Below are 15,429 nucleotides of genomic sequence, written 5' to 3' on the forward strand. Positions count from 1 at the left end.
GATTTAGCACAAAACAGTCTGTTTTTTCTCAAACCACTGGAGATTCACATCTAGTGTACTATCACCTTCTGTGATTTCCTACTCACATTTCTGGCATCACTAAATCATTTTGCCATGCTCAGTGGGATTCATAGCTCCTCCTACTTCCATAATATTTAGTATCCACAGAGTTCATTAACACTATTAACCTGCATTTCCAGCTCATGGTATGCCTGGCATGGCGATGTCTTCTGCTGGTTGGATCTGGTAGTTATTCAGCAATTAAGTGGTTATGGTGGAGGCATTTACGTTACTAATTAAGCACCAACATTAACTCACTGGAATAAAGGAGGGTAGGTCTGGCTATACTTGCTGGTTGCAGGCACAAAAAGTCCAGCACCTCAGTCACCGTGGGAAGCCCTCTATAACCAACAGGGCTGGAAGCTCCCTTCTCTCTGTGAATAAAATTTTGTGAGAACAAACACGCCACAAGCATGAGCTCCAGATTTGAGCTTTTGTTTAAAAATAGAAAATTAACTTTCTAACCTTCACAGCTGTGAAGAAAACTATCTACATAAGGCCTAAGAGTAGCTGATGCAGAGATATCTGGCTGAGGCTGCAGATCGTCTGACACAATAGTCATTAAGCTGAACTCTAATTATATGCATTTCATTGTAAACAGTTAGCTATTTCACCTCTGATCATTTTAATTTCTAGCACATCTGCTTATCTCAAACTACCTCCAGATCTCTGCTGAGAACTGGTGAGATGCAGCTTTTCATTTTCAATACAAAACCTGCAGCATATTAACATTTAGAGGCTGAGTACAGTAAAGAGTTAGAACAGATTTCATGACACAAGAGAGTGAAGCAAAAGAATTATTCATTTCCTTATTTAATTCAATTAAACCCACAATTTTTTTTAAATAAATGTATCAGCAGCTGCCACAGAATCCCCAGGGCCACAAGAGCTTTGCCCTAGAATTTTGATCAAGTTTACAAGCCTGCCCCACCCTACAGATGTCCTGAGCATATTGCCTTTTAGAAAAAAAGAAAAATCCTTCCCCTTACACTCAGAGGAAGAGGAATCTGTGAAAGCTGCAGCTGGTGTCTCTCTGCTTTCATCTTGGCTTTGATGTGTATTCTGAGAGAACTGAGGCTGTTGGGGCCAGCACTAGCTGCAGTGTGACCCACAGACAAACAGGGGGAGGAGAGAAAGTCAGTCCATTTGAAAGTTACTCTCACTTTTGACCTCTCCTCCAGTTGCCAGCTCTCACAGAGGTCAGTTTGACCCATGATTTATAAAGATCAGAAACAACTCAGGGATCATTTCCCCAGACTCAAGCTCTCTGCTACTAGGAATAAATCCCAGAAGAGTGGGTACTTTGCTGGGAGATTAGATCTGCAGTAACCCAGAAAAATGTTCCAAAGCTTGTTATGTGCATATAGGGAAACCTGTGTCTGGCCACAACAGCCAAATCAGTATGTTATCAGTACCGGAGGAGATACAGGAGAAAGGGAAAAAAGCATCTTCAAATGAAAATAAACATCCTTTCCCTTTAAACTATGAAGCCACCTCTGCAATTTCATCTCCTGAAAGGATGCGGAATGTCTGCTTTGCACTCCCTTTACCAGGCAAAGAGGGGAGACAGCATTGCCTCATCCCTTTTGTGGCCAGCTGAGTTCTGGGGGGTACAGAGTGGGGAGCCTTCCTGGGTAACGCATGAGGCTTAGGGCCATCATTGGCAGAGACACGCACACATTTATTTAAAAGGCACCAAATAAATAAGCTGAAATCAAAAAATTCAGTTTCATCTCCAAATCCTACAAAGGGGCCCTGGAGCCAATGTACTCAGCACTCGCTGTCAGCACTCCTGAGTGAGCCTGGTTCAGAGACAGGGGCAGGCAGACAGGCTGCCACCCTGGGTGTGGAGGAGCAAAAGAGGAGGGGAGAAAAGGATGTGAGAATGAGAATGTGCCACCCAATTTACTGGCTTCTCCACCTCACAAGGTGTGAGCTCGGGGGCAGGAGCATCAGGCCTGGTCCTTACCAAGACCCCTCTGGTTCAATAGCGCTTTCCATCCCACTATTTCCATCTACATCCCCTATGGACGTTTCCTTTGTCTCAGTTTTTATAGCATGCCCATCACCATGATATTAGAATCTCTCTTTTTCTCTCATTGCTATAAGAGGACAGAGGAATAGATCTCTCTGATAGTGAAGAGGGTGGCAGAGGTCTTTCTCTAGCCTACACCCAAGCCTGATCCTAATGTTAGAGGGAAAGTGTGATACTGCAGAAGACAATGAACATGTACCTGTCTTGAAATTGAGAGTATCTGGTGGCCTTGGGTCAGCTTGCCACCCCAAAAGTGCATGCCCATGGTTTCCTCAGCATGCTTATTCAGGAGCAGCACTTTTCTTCCCCTGAATTCACTCTTGTCTCTCCCCACCCCACACCCTTTTCCATCCATCACTCCTGACTTTCAGGCCACCTTCAGAAGCTTCCCACAAAGAGACAATGGCTGCTGGCAGCTCAGGGGAGAAAGAAATCCATGCATGTAGGGTGATAAATTATTTGTCCCCAGCTGGAGATTGAGAATTTAAACAAACCAGGTCAGCCCCAGTAGGCAGCTGTTTCTCTTGCTCTGGAAGGGGTGAGGCTAAGGACATCAGGCCTGGCCTTTTCCCAAAAAATGTGTGTTTTCCTGGGTAATGCCAATATGAGGATTTCCGCCATGGCCCCTTTTCTAGCCAAAGCTCAAAGCTTCCACTGTGATTAATTAAATATCCAGGCATGCTCTGGAGTGTCTCGGAGCATAGGTCCTTTAGTGCTTTCTCAGTGCATGGGCTGCTTCAGGACCTCCTGCATTACTTGCACACGTATCTCTCTACTGTCCGCTGGCACTTCTTGCACATCACGTAGCAGCACCAATGGTACTTGCACTGGCACCTCTCCACCACACTCTCAGTGTAAGCATTGTAGCCACGCCCGCAGCACATCAGGTTGCAGCTGTCACTGCCCACAGAGGTCTTGTTGCATTGCCTGCCAAAGTGGAAGCAGATGAGGGCATTGAGGGGCTTCAGGGATGTGACAACACAGCTGTGTCGAGGTGCTAGTCATGGCATAGGAGTGGAGATAGGTCAGTCTAGGAAGCGACTTTCTCAGCCTCCAGGGAAAGACATACATGGGCACCAGAGAATAGTTTGGGAGGGGCTGTTTTTCCCTGAGGGACACTGGAATGATAACCAGTTTGATGCAGGAGGACTATGGAAGAGTTTAGACTGGAGGACCATTATCCTCATGACTCATCAGGGTGGGGTGGGTAAATGCTTCTGACTCCACCTACTGAATAGCTCAGAGGTTCTAAAAATGGGGGTTGGGACCCGTCAGGGGGGTCACAAGGTTATTACATGGTGGCCTGCGAGCTGTCAGCCTCCACCCTAAACCCTGCTTTGCCTCCAGAATTATAATGGTGTTAAATATACAAAAAAGTGTTTTTAATTTGGGGGGGGGGGGCTTGCACTCAGAGGCTTGCTATGTGAAAGGGGTCACCGGTACAAAAGTTTGAGACCCACTGGAATAGCAGGTTCATATGCCAGGCAGCAGGGCTGGGCTAAGGAATAGACTAGTTGAATCTACTGGGCTCTCCATTGCCTTTACAGCTGAATCCTGAATATGGGGGCGCCTACCATCCTGTACCCAGGGGAGATAAACAAGCTGCTAGGGTTTCATGGGAATCCCCCACACTTGCTGGGTCTGTCATCTAACTAACTGGCAATTTCTTCCTCCCCACAAAACACTCAAGCTCTAGTGGAAAAGATGGATGGGGCCCAGTCTAGACCATGGGAGGTCCCTTGTAAGACCATGCCATATGAGAAGGTGCTTCTCTCCACCTTTTGCATCCTCTCCCCTCCCTCAAACTGTCTTCAAGTCTGCAGCAAGTTACATGGTTACAAGGTTTGCCTGTGGTAGGGCATGCACGACAAGAGAGGGGCTAGGGAGTTTATTAAAACTGATGCAGGGAGAGTTCAGAACCTCTTGCAATTACAGCCTCCCTATGCACTCACAATCAAGCTGGCTATGGGACATGTTGTGTATGTTATAGCAGAGATTACATCATTCAGACAAGAAGGGATTTAGAGAGAGACTGTTTCTAGGTTGGACTGCAGAGGTCTAAGGTAGCCCCTTATACCAGAGGGAGAGTTATAACATAGGGAAGCTACAGCATCTGTAGCTGGTCCTTACCTGTCCTGAGTCCCCAGAGACCCCAATTTGGGATCCTTTGTGCAGTAGTCTGGAGAACTGACTAGATAAACCAGCTCAGCCTCTCTCACTGGCCTGATGTCCAGTTCTTTGGGCACCAGCTGCTTTCTGGTTCCCATGTGCCGGTGAGTCACCTTGATGGCTGCCAAGTACTTGGATTTGAGGTCAGTGGCTATTTCACTCAAATCTTGCAGCCCCTTCCAACAAGTCTTAACTGAGCAGGAGCCTGAAACACCATGGCATTTACACTTGGTCTCCAAGGAGTCAATCAATACCTGGAAAGAAATAAAATCACTAAGGAACCCAAGGCTGGGATTCATCCTTCCCTGACACAGCCCATACATCCCAAGAAGATCTCTGAAGAGCATCCACAGGAGGCTTTAGGATATGAGAAAACATGGCCAGTCATTGGCACCCAGGAGGCCTTATCTCACTTATTACCTATGGGGGATGCTTTCCTGCATTGCCAAACATGAAATGCTGCATCAAGACAGGGAATCCAAGGTCTCATTTACTATTCTTTAGTGTCCCTGTAACAAGAGGGTAGTCCTTGGGACAAGTGCCATCCATAAGTTTGCAATGGGGCCTGAAGTTTCCCTTCATTAATTCAGGGGTGTGCTGTGGGATGTTTCCCATCTTGCTCCAAGTAGCTTGGCTACGTTTGGAGACCTGTAGTCTCTGCATGCCATCACTCCATAGTATTAAGCAGGAGAGGTAGCTGCTATTTGCTCATTTTTGCACATTAGGTGCCAGCTGTGGGCTCCTGGCAAATTGTCAGCAAGGTCATTGATTGGGTTAGTTTGGTCACCACAGATCCATTAGCTACCAGGAGTGGAGGTCTGCAGAGACATACAGAAAAACATGCAGTTCTTAGTATAGCAGGTTAGTTCCTGGGGTAAAGCAGGTTCAAAGCTAGGATGGATCTCAATGTATCATTGGGAAGATATAAATAGCCAGCAATTATCTCCCTGGAGGTTAGCAAGACAGGGACTCTGCCCTGTTTCTGTAAGGCATGTGTTTGTGTGCATGGGTCATTATAAAGTTACTTTAACCCATCGATTGCCTCTCCAATTTATTCATGCGTAGTCTCCCAACAATCTGGCACGAGGCTGCAGCCCTCCTCTGCAACTCAGGCAGAATAACCAGTTATTTCTTAAAGGAGGTGCCCTGGTTGTGGCTGTCTTGCCAATTTTTGTGGCCAGTGACCATACCCACCTGTCGGCCCACTGCATTGTTATGTAGATTCATAAGCCTGGTGGCTTGTCCTCCTGCCTTACTGGACTTCATGGGACCATCAGCAAAGGCAGAACCCATCTGGAGGCCATAGCGGAGGTTGTCCCCACAGCCACCCCACCTGAAGCCAGGCCCAGGCACCTCAGATGGGGCAGGTCCACAGGAACAGATAGGTAGTTCCCCTGAGGCACAGGCCCGAGCGACGGAATGGCTGACAGCAGCAGCAGCCAATGCATAGACAAATGCAGATTCCCTGGTCCCTATAAAGAAAAAGGAAGAATCCCAGAAAGTCCTGAATCCCAGAAACACCAATGTGATTCCTAGTGCCACAGAGCTTTCAGAATACAGAGAAAATCACCATGTACTCTTCAGAATCATCCCCACCTCTCATTCATTTGATGCTAACGGTGATAGCGGCAGCACAACAGCAATCAGAATTCAGGACCTGGGGTGAGGGGGCATGAGGGAAGCATTTCCTTTTGGCTGACGCTCCAGGCAACACTGATTTGGGCTCCAGAGTGAGCAGAGGCTCGCTCTCCTCAGCCTCATTACATGGGTCCTTGGAGAGAGCAGTGCTGTTTACAATTAGTACCTTGGTTTTCTACAGCTCTCTTCACCCAAGATCTCAGAGCATGCACGCACACACTCTACTGAAATCTCACAAACTCTTCACAAAAACTGTGGTGTAGGTCAGCATTATTCTCCCCATTTCACAGAAAGGGAAAATGAAGTACAGGGAGTTAGAGCAACTTGCTAAAGTCACACAGCAAAACAGCAGCAGCTCCAGAAACAGAACCCACGATGGTTTACTCAGCAATGTTCTCTAACGGCTCAAGTAGATCTTCTCTGACAGATGTATTATTTCTATTATAGTGGCACCCTCCGTCCAACCCCACTGCACCCCAGCCACTAGGGCCAGAGCCCTATTAGATTAGGGAGACAGGGCCCTCTCAGTTCCTTCCAAAAAGCTACTTTCTTTCCCTCTAGCCAGTAATTCCTTTCACAGGAGCAAGAATGCAAAATTCCTGCTGAGTCAATAGCAACTGGACAAAAACAGGTATAAGAAAATATACTTCCTTTGTGCCCCCACCCATCTGCATCCCATTCTGATTCTATTCTTTGTGCTATCTTTTTTCACCCTGTTTTGTTCTGTTCTTTACTTTCCCCTGGGATTAACTCTCCCCTTCTTGTTTGGGGGTGTCATGGGTCTACCCTCACTTGAAGCTGGGGGGTTTCAAAGTGAGGACCAGCATGTCTTCCCCCACCCCAAAATCCTTAGGGTAGGTCTCCTTCAGGCTGCCACCACTCCTTTCCAGAGACGTTCCTGGGAAATACAGATCCACTCATCGGAGGGAAACCTCCCCCCCTCTCTCTCTCCTAGCCACTGGAAAGAGATACCTGATTCAACTGTTTGAATCAAACCCAGGAGGAACCCTCTCCCCCCGCCCTTCTCTGCCCGGAGATAAGCCTGTCTCACCACCGAGAGAGTGTCTTCGCCCCTCCCCCTATCCACAGTGGAAGGGATTTAAGCAAGTCTTTATAGAAAGAATTTATTAAAAGAAAAACAAGAAAATACAGAATCTCTATGAGCCCAAGCTGGACACTCATAGGGTATAACAAGTTCTGGAGAGAATCCTCTCTTTCTCAGTACAACAACACAGCAGAATAAGAATAATCAATAACAAACACACAGAATTGCAAGCATAGGATTATTAGGTGAGGACACAACGTATCTTTCTAATACTCACTATCTTGACTAGAAGAACTTAGTTCAGAAAGGTGGAAACTTGTAGACTTGATTAAAACATCTGGACTCTTGTAACTCCAGACGGCTAAAGACAAAGACCCCCCCAAACAGAGGGAAAAGTTCCCTCCTAGGAGTTTCAAATTCTCTTCCCTGATTGGTCCTCAGGTCAGGTGCCCACCAGGTATTATACTTTAACCCTTTACTAACTATTCATGACACGCCCAAATCGTCACAGTGGGATCCACTAAACAACCAGAGTAATAAAACACATGCACTATTACATCGACTACTAAGCATGAAAACATTTTAAGAAAAGTTTTTAGCCACTTGATTCTGGGAAACTTTCACGAGAGTGCATCAGCAACTTTGTTGGAAGCTCCTGAAATGTGTTGAATGTCAAAGTCAAAGTCTTGAGAGCTAAGCTCCAGCGGAGAAGTTTCTTGTTGTTTCCCTTGTTGGTGTGAAGCCACTTTAGCGCAGCATGGTCAGTTTGTAGCTGGAACTGCGGCGTAGCTTTTCCAGGGCATATACAATGGCGTAACATTCTTTTCACTGATGGACCAGTGGCTTTCCTCTCAGACAGTTTCTGCTGAGAAATACGACAGGATGGAAGTTGTGATCCGGTCCTTCCTGCATGAGTACCGCCTCTACCCCACGCTCAGATGCATCGGTGGTAACTAGGAAGGGTTTGTCAAAGTCTGGGGCCCTTAAGACAGGGTCCGACATGAGTATCGCCTAAGCTGGGTAAAGGCTTTCTGACACTCATCAGTCCACTTAACTGCATTTGGCTGGGTTTTCCTGGTCAGATCAGTTAGTGGGGCAGCGATTTGGCTGTAGTGTGGTACAAATGCCAAACCTAAGAAGGATTGGACCTGCTTCTTTGACCTTGGGACAGGCCACTGTTGGATAGCCTCAACCTTGGCCTGTAGGGGGTTGATGGTTCCTTGACCCACCTGGTGTCCTAGGTAAGTCACTCTGTTTTGGCCTATTTGACACTTTTTGGCCTTGACAGTAAGTCCTGCCTGCTTGATGCGCTCAAAACCATTTTCAAATGTTCTAGGTGTTCGCCATGAATCAGAAAAATGGCCACATCATCGAGGTATGCAACTGCACAGTCTCCCAATCCCGCTAGTAGACCATCCACCAGCCTTTGGAAGGTGGCAGGTGCATTCCGTAATCCGAATGGAAGCACATTAAACTCATACACCCCTGCATGGGTGATGAAGGCAGATTTTTCCCTGGCGGTTCATCTAGTGGTACTTGCCAGTACCCCTTGGTTAAGTCAATGGTAGAGATGAACTGGGCACGTCCCAACTTTTCCAATAGCTCATCAGTGCGTGGCATTGGATAGTTGTCTGGACGAGTTACAGCATTTAGCTTACGGTAGTCCACGCAAAAAGATTTCCCCATCTGGTTTGGGAACCAGAACCACTGGAGATGCCCATGCACTGGTAGAAGGGCGGATGATACCCATCTCCAACATGTTGTCAATCTCCTGTTTAATAGCAACTTTGGCATGAGGTGACACCCGGTAGGGTGGGGTCCTGGGTGAGCATTACCTGTGTCAATGGAGTGGCAGGTTTGCTCAGTCCGTCCTGGGTTGGCTGAGAACAAGGGCGCGAAGAGAGTGCACAGCTCCTTGATCTGTTGCCGCTGCAGACGTTGCAGGGTTGAGGAGAGGGTCACCTCTTCCACACCACCATTTCTTTTACCTTCGTAGTAGACACCTTCAGGCCACTCGGTGTCATCTCCTTCCTGAACTGTAAAGTGACAGACCTGTAATTCTCTGGGATAAAAGGGCTTTAGAGAGTTAACATGAAACACTTTAGGCTTTAAAGAGGAATCAGGGAATGCTATGAGGTAGTTAACAGCTCCCAGGCGCTCCTGGACCACGTATGGTCCTTCCCAGGATGCTTCCATCTTATGGGCCTGTTGCGCCCTCAAGACCATGACCTGGTCTCCTACCTTGAAGAACGCCTCTGGTGTGTCTATCATACCAGACCTTTTGCTCGCTTGAGCATCCTTTAAGCTCTCTCGAGCAAGGGCCCAAGAGTCTCGGAGGGTGTTTTGAAGGTTGTTTACAAAGTCCAGAATGTTAGTCCCTGGGAAGGTGTAAACCCTCCCATTGCTGCTTTACCAGCTGTAATGGCCCCTTAACCTCATGGCCATACACCAGCTCGAATGGTGAGAATCCTAACTTGGGATGTGGAACAGCCCTGTAGGCAAACAGCAACTGTTGTAACACTAGATCCCAATTATTGGAGTGTTTATTGCAAAGTTCCATTGAACCTTTCCACTAGGCCATTAGTTTGGTGATGTGGCAACCAAGTGATGCACCCCATGAGTTTCCCACAGGTCTTTCATGGTCCCTGATAGGAAATTTGTTCCCGAATCTGTAAGAATTTCAGAGGGCCAACCCACCCTGGTAAAAATGTCAGTTAAGGCCTGGCACACAGTGTTAGCCCTGGTGTTGCCTAGAGCTACTGCTTCCGGCCATCTGGTAGCAAAGTCCACAAAAGTCAGTATGTACTGCTTTCCTCTGGGGGTCTTTTTGGGAAAGGACCCATAATATCCACAGCTACTCGCTGAAATGGGACCTCAATTATGGGAAGTGGCTGGAGAGGGGCCTTGACCTGGTCTTGAGGTTTCCCTACCTTTGGCATACCTCACAAGACCGGACATACTTGGCAATGTCCTTGCCCATCCCCTCCCAGTCGAAGGACCTTCCCAACCTGTCTTTGCTTGGTTCACCCCAGCATGGCCACTGGGATGATCATGGGCTAAGCTTAAGAGCTTTTTTTGAGGATGCCAGCCCTCCTGGTGTCCACCATAAAGACTTTCCTTGTATAAAGTCCTTGGTCCACCACAAACCGGGATCGGTTAGTGGAGCTGACGCCCATGCTTTCTTGAGGCTGTCATCGGCTTCCTGCTCTGCTTGGAACTGTTCCCTTGAGGCGGAGACACCAGTTCCTGTGGAAGCGATAGGTGATGAGGTTGTTTTGTGAACCGCGCCCGCTGGTGCACAAAGTGTCATTTCAGGCTCGGCTGAGCCTCTTGGGTAGGGTTGTCTGCTGCTTCTGCCAGTTTTGTGCTGGCGCTGGTACTGCCGCTGGTTGCTCTTCCAGTTCCGGTTCTGGGACTGGATGTAGTATGGCTGCTGTAGGTGTTGTCATGGGATCCGGTTCCACCACCTCTGTCTGGGTCCCTGTTAACACAGACGGGGTCTTGGTGGATGGCTCAGGGACAGGGATGGCTGCAGCAGCTCGTCTGGCTTGGCTGCGTGTAACCACCTCTGTTTCTGGCGGCTCAACGTGATGGGCTAAGTGGTTGCCCAGAATCATGGGGACAGAATAATTGTCATAGACAGCAAAAGTCCACGTCCCTGACCAGCCCTTGTACTGGACAGGTAACTGCGCGGAAGGTAATGTCACAGGTTTTGACATGAAGGGTCGAACAGACACTGTGCTTTTCGGTTGATGAATTTGGGGTCCACGAAGGTTGATTGGATAGCTGACATATGTGCTGCAGTGTCTCTCCATGCGATAACTTCCTTTCCGTCCACTCTCAAAGTTTCCCTAAAGCATATTTGAGATATATCTAATTCCGGTTTTCTTGGTGTGCAGGTGCAAGGAGTTGGACCCGGTTCAGGTTCTTCGGGCATTTGGCTTTGATATGCCCCAGTTCATTGCATCCAAAACATCGCCCACTTGATGGGTCACGGGTTGTGTTGGTTTACTGGAAACTGGTGAGGTAGAAGAAGAAGTAGGGTGTGACTGTGCTTGGGTTGTAGGTGTGGGCTTGATTGGCCCTCGATGGTAAGGTTTAGTCTCGGTGGCTACCTTGTGTGATTCGTGCCATCCATCTGGCTCCAATCTCCCTGCCTCAGTGAGAGATTTTGGTTTACCATCTTGTATGTAGCGTCTAATGTTCTCCGAACACCATCCAAGAACTGCTCCATCATCATCAGGAGGGTTAGCTCGTCCATGGTTTGAACATTGGCTCCTGCTAACCAGGAAGAAAAATGCTTTTCAATGTAGGAGGCGTGTTTTGGAAATGACTCCTCGGTGTCCATTTCTGGTTTCTGGTGATGCCCATTCTGAGTCTGGCCTTGGTTAGGAATAGTTGAAAGTCGTTCATTTGGCCCAGAGGCATTTCAGCTGCCACCAGGGATAATTGTCCGCTGAGCTGTGACCTCAGCTCCAGCATGTATTGATCTTTAGGAAGATGGTATCCAATACAGGCCCTCTCAAAGTTTTCTAAAAAGGCCTCAACATCATCCCCTGCCCTGTAGGCGGGAAATTTTCTCCGAGAAGGTTGATCAGTAGGTTGAAGAGGATTGGATTGGGTGGAGTTTGCTGTTTAGCTTTTTCTAATTCCAAAGCCTGTGTCTGGATTCGTAGCTCTAACTCTTTGGTTGCCCGGTCAGCCTCTTTGGCTGCCATTGCCCGCCTGTGTTCTGCCTCTTTGGCTTTCTGGTTAGCTTCTAGTTTTTCCATCTCTCTGTTGGGCAGCTTCCTCCTTCTCTTTTTGTGCCTGTAGGATTTTTAAATTTACTTGAGCAATTTCCAGCTCGGTCTTTGATTCAGTCATGTCTGTGCCTTCAGGTGCTGGCCACACCTCTGCAGTCAGTGAACTGTTTGTGTTGCTTGACAGTCCCTACCCTGCCTATGATAACTTGAGTAAAGAAAGAGAAATCAATCCTTTGTATAGCAAATTGTGGTTTGTGTAATGTTACTGGTTTGTACTGAGAAAGAGGGAAAGAGTAAAAAAATTCTCTGTCCCACTCTGCTCTGAGTAGCTGTACTCAGCAGCCCAGCTGAAAGGCTGCTGCTAACAATACCCTGAGAAAAATCTGGTCTATTTCCTCAGAGATCTATGTTCTCAACACAGGAGAAAAAAAACCTGGCTGGAGGGTTTATCTCTCCCCAAACCTGTTTTTCCTGTTGGATGGGAATGTACTTTGTTGAGCACTTCCCCACCTCAGGAATCCTGAGTGATATCTCCTCTCACAATGGACGAAAAACAGCACCACAGGGCTTTGTAACAGAAAGCCCTGGAAGAAACTGAAAATCTTCTAACCCTGAACCTGCTTCAAAACCACCTTTTCCTCAAGCTGCCTGTCCAAGCAACAAGAAAGAAAAGAGCTCCCTTCAGCGTAGCCCAGCTGAAAAAACTCCTTCTAACAATGGGTTCGAACTCCGCTGCCACCATGTCATGGGTCTACCCTCACTTGAAGCTGGGGGGTTTCAAAGTGAGGACCAGCATGTCTTCCCCCACCCCAAAATCCTTAGGGTAGGTCTCCTTCAGGCTGCCACCACTCGGTCGATTACGTGGGCGTTCCAGAGACGTTCCTGGGGAAATACAGATCCACTCATCGGAGGAAACCTCCCCTCTCTCTCCTAGCCACTGGAAAGAGATACCTGATTCAACTGTTTGAATCAAACCCAGGAGGAACCCTCTCCCCTCCCTTCTCTGCCCGGAGATAAGCCTGTCTCACCACCGAGAGTGTCTTCGCCTCCCCTATCCACAGTGGAAGGGATTTAAGCAAGTCTTTATAGAAAGAATTTATTAAAAGAAAAACAAGAAAATACAGAATCTCTATGAGCCCAAGCTGGACACTCATAGGGTATAACCTTGCTAAGTTCTGGAGAGAATCCTCTCTCTTTCTCAGTACAACAACACAGCAGAATAAGAATAATCAATAACAAACACACAGAATTGCAAGCATAGGATTATTAGGTGAGGACACAACGTATCTTTCTAATACTCACTATCTTGACTAGAAGAACTTAGTTCAGAAAGGTGGAAACTTGTAGACTTGATTAAAACATCTGGACTCTTGTAACTCCAGACGGCTAAAGACAAAGACCCCCCCAAACAGAGGGAAAAGTTCCCTCCTAGGAGTTTCAAATTCTCTTCCCTGATTGGTCCTCAGGTCAGGTGCCCACCAGGTATTATACTTTAACCCTTTACTAACTATTCATGACAGGGGGTCTCTAGCAATTGTTCTTTTTTTTATGTGGAAGTTAATGTCAGTCACCCAGACAGAGAGCTAGCTCTGAGACTGCATCCTGCAGTCTCTTTGCACACTCCAGATTCTGATCTCAGTTACACTGCTAAATTCTGTATCTCTATAGTGACATCAATATGGTTACTCCAGAGTATCTGACATCAGAATATGGCCCATTGATTACAATGGGAATTTTGCATGTGAACAGACTGCCGGAGAATGAAAATACAGTGCCTAGACAAGCAGAGTATAGAAATGCCAGATGCAGAGTATATAAGCAGAGCTTCCTTTACCTTTCATGAGGTCAGGGGTAAAACTGGGTGCATACTCAATGGAAGAGCAGTTCCACCTCATATCCGAGAACGTTTTCTGGCAGACTCCCTTGGTCTCTTTGGCTGCACGTACAATGCTATGCATGAGCTCCAGGTTTCTTCGGCACAGCTGCACCTGGTCTGGGACTAGCCCATCCAAAATCTTACAGTGCTGGGTCTCATTCCAGGCTACCCTGCTGCCATTCACCATCAGCCCTCTGTCATGAAAGAGGAATTACCATAAACAAGTGAGACAGGTAGAGAATCCAGTCCAGCCCACTCTTCTTGTGACCAGATTTGTTACTGGGGGTGAGAGATGAGCCATGTGTTGAGTATTGGTAAGAGCCTTTCACCTCTAGATCAGGAATCTGGTTACAGTCCAAATCAGTGACAGCTGTTCAGCGGTCCCCCCCCATGAAAAGAGGTGGTGGGTCTCAGGCCTGGTATCACCATTGTTAAAACAAACATAGCTGGTGCTAATTGCATCCCTTTGTTGGTATCCTCAGCAGAGGCACCAGGACTGAATAGACCTGACAGCTAAACTCCCTTCTGTGCCTAGAGGCGCCCTCTCCAGATCCAGATTGAGGTACATTGTAGGGCAGTGCACTTGGGAAGCTGGTCGTCAGCGCTGTGAGTTGTCCTGGTGGCACTCCACCCTTAGAGGCATTCCCTACTGGAGGAAATAAGTGTGAACAGCGTGTGGGGTTTAGAAAGTATACATCTAGCACACGCTTTTGTTACATAGACACACAGGGCCTGATTTCCAGAGGGATGAGCAGCCACAGTTTCTGTTGATTTAAAATAGTGTTGGTGCCCAGAACATCTGCAAATTGGGCTATAAACCGCCACATAGGTGTGTATGTTTGTTTATTCTATACACACAAAGGGCCAAACTGGAGCAAATGGATGCTCCCACCCACCCAAGGCTGCATGTGACCCATTATTGCTATGTGTGAACTCAGTGGACCTAAGCAGTTATAAAGACCAGCCAACACTTGTATCCTGAGGGGCAAACGTCAGTCTGATTTGAGATGCCATTTAAAAAGCAAGACTGAAAATCCTTCCACGCTAGCCCCAAGGCAGGCAGTGGCTAGTTGGCCAGAAGGGGAAAGGGCTTGGAAGGGAGGACCGGGTAGAGTTTAAAATCCAGCGGGGGAACAATGGCACACAGCCTGTGCAAGGAGCTGCAGCGTGGTCAGAAAGTGGCCCTAACCCAGGGGGAAAGGCAGGGGCGCTGGAGCCCCTAGATAGCAGAGGACAGAGAAAGGGAGCCAGCTCCCCCAGCGGGTGGCCGAGCCTGCCCTGGCCCCAGGCAGCCGTTTAGGGAACAGGGATTTTCCAGCTGAGCTGGGGAGCCCCGGGCAGGGCATCTCTCAGCGGCCGGGGCGGGGGAGGGCCGCAGGCCCCCACCCCTCCGCCCTGAGGAGCTACTCACAGCCACTGGATCGCCGCGGAGAGTCCCAGCTGCCCGAGCAGCGCCAGGGTGAGCCGCAGCGGGGCAGGGAAGCTCGAGCCCATCGCAGGAGCAGGCGGCGCTCAGGAGAGGGGCGAGGCGAGTGCGGGAGCAGGGCTGGGGGGCGGCCGGCAGCCCCCGGCTCTTAAAGCGCCCGGGCGCGGCACCCCCCGGGGGGACGGACAATGGGAGTTTCGGTGCCATTCACACGGCGGCTCCGCTCCCGGCCGGACACGCGGGGCCGTTCGCAGCTTCGTGTCAAAGCCACAGAGCCCGCCCCCGCCCCAGGGCCCGGCCAGGTGTCCCGGGGCTGCCCGGAGCTCCCCCGAGTCAGCGAGAACAGGGGGCAGCGGCAGTGCCCGCGCCTCCGCCTCCGCCCGGCCCAGGGGGCGCAGAGCCCGGCTGCGGGGTTGGGGGCGGGTTCAGTGCCCG

The 15,429-nt window shown here is 48.7% G+C and overlaps 1 protein-coding gene across 1 annotated transcript; it reads right to left on the bottom strand.

Annotated features, from left to right (window-relative positions):
- Positions 1-316: 316 nt before the first annotated feature.
- LOC120371257 (protein Wnt-11b-like) lies at positions 317-15,197 on the bottom strand. Its single transcript, XM_039486850.1, has 5 exons — positions 14,980-15,197; positions 13,527-13,762; positions 5,459-5,736; positions 4,226-4,518; positions 317-3,022 (listed from the first exon to the last, which is right to left on the bottom strand). The coding sequence occupies exons 1-5, from the start codon at positions 15,060-15,062 to the stop codon at positions 2,848-2,850; spliced, it is 1,065 nt and encodes a 354-aa protein (XP_039342784.1). The 5' UTR covers positions 15,063-15,197; the 3' UTR covers positions 317-2,847.
- Between the last annotated feature and the right edge of the window lie 232 nt (positions 15,198-15,429).

This window comes from Mauremys reevesii, linkage group 9, assembly GCF_016161935.1.
Source record: "Mauremys reevesii isolate NIE-2019 linkage group 9, ASM1616193v1, whole genome shotgun sequence".
Lineage (NCBI taxonomy): Eukaryota > Metazoa > Chordata > Testudines > Geoemydidae > Mauremys > Mauremys reevesii.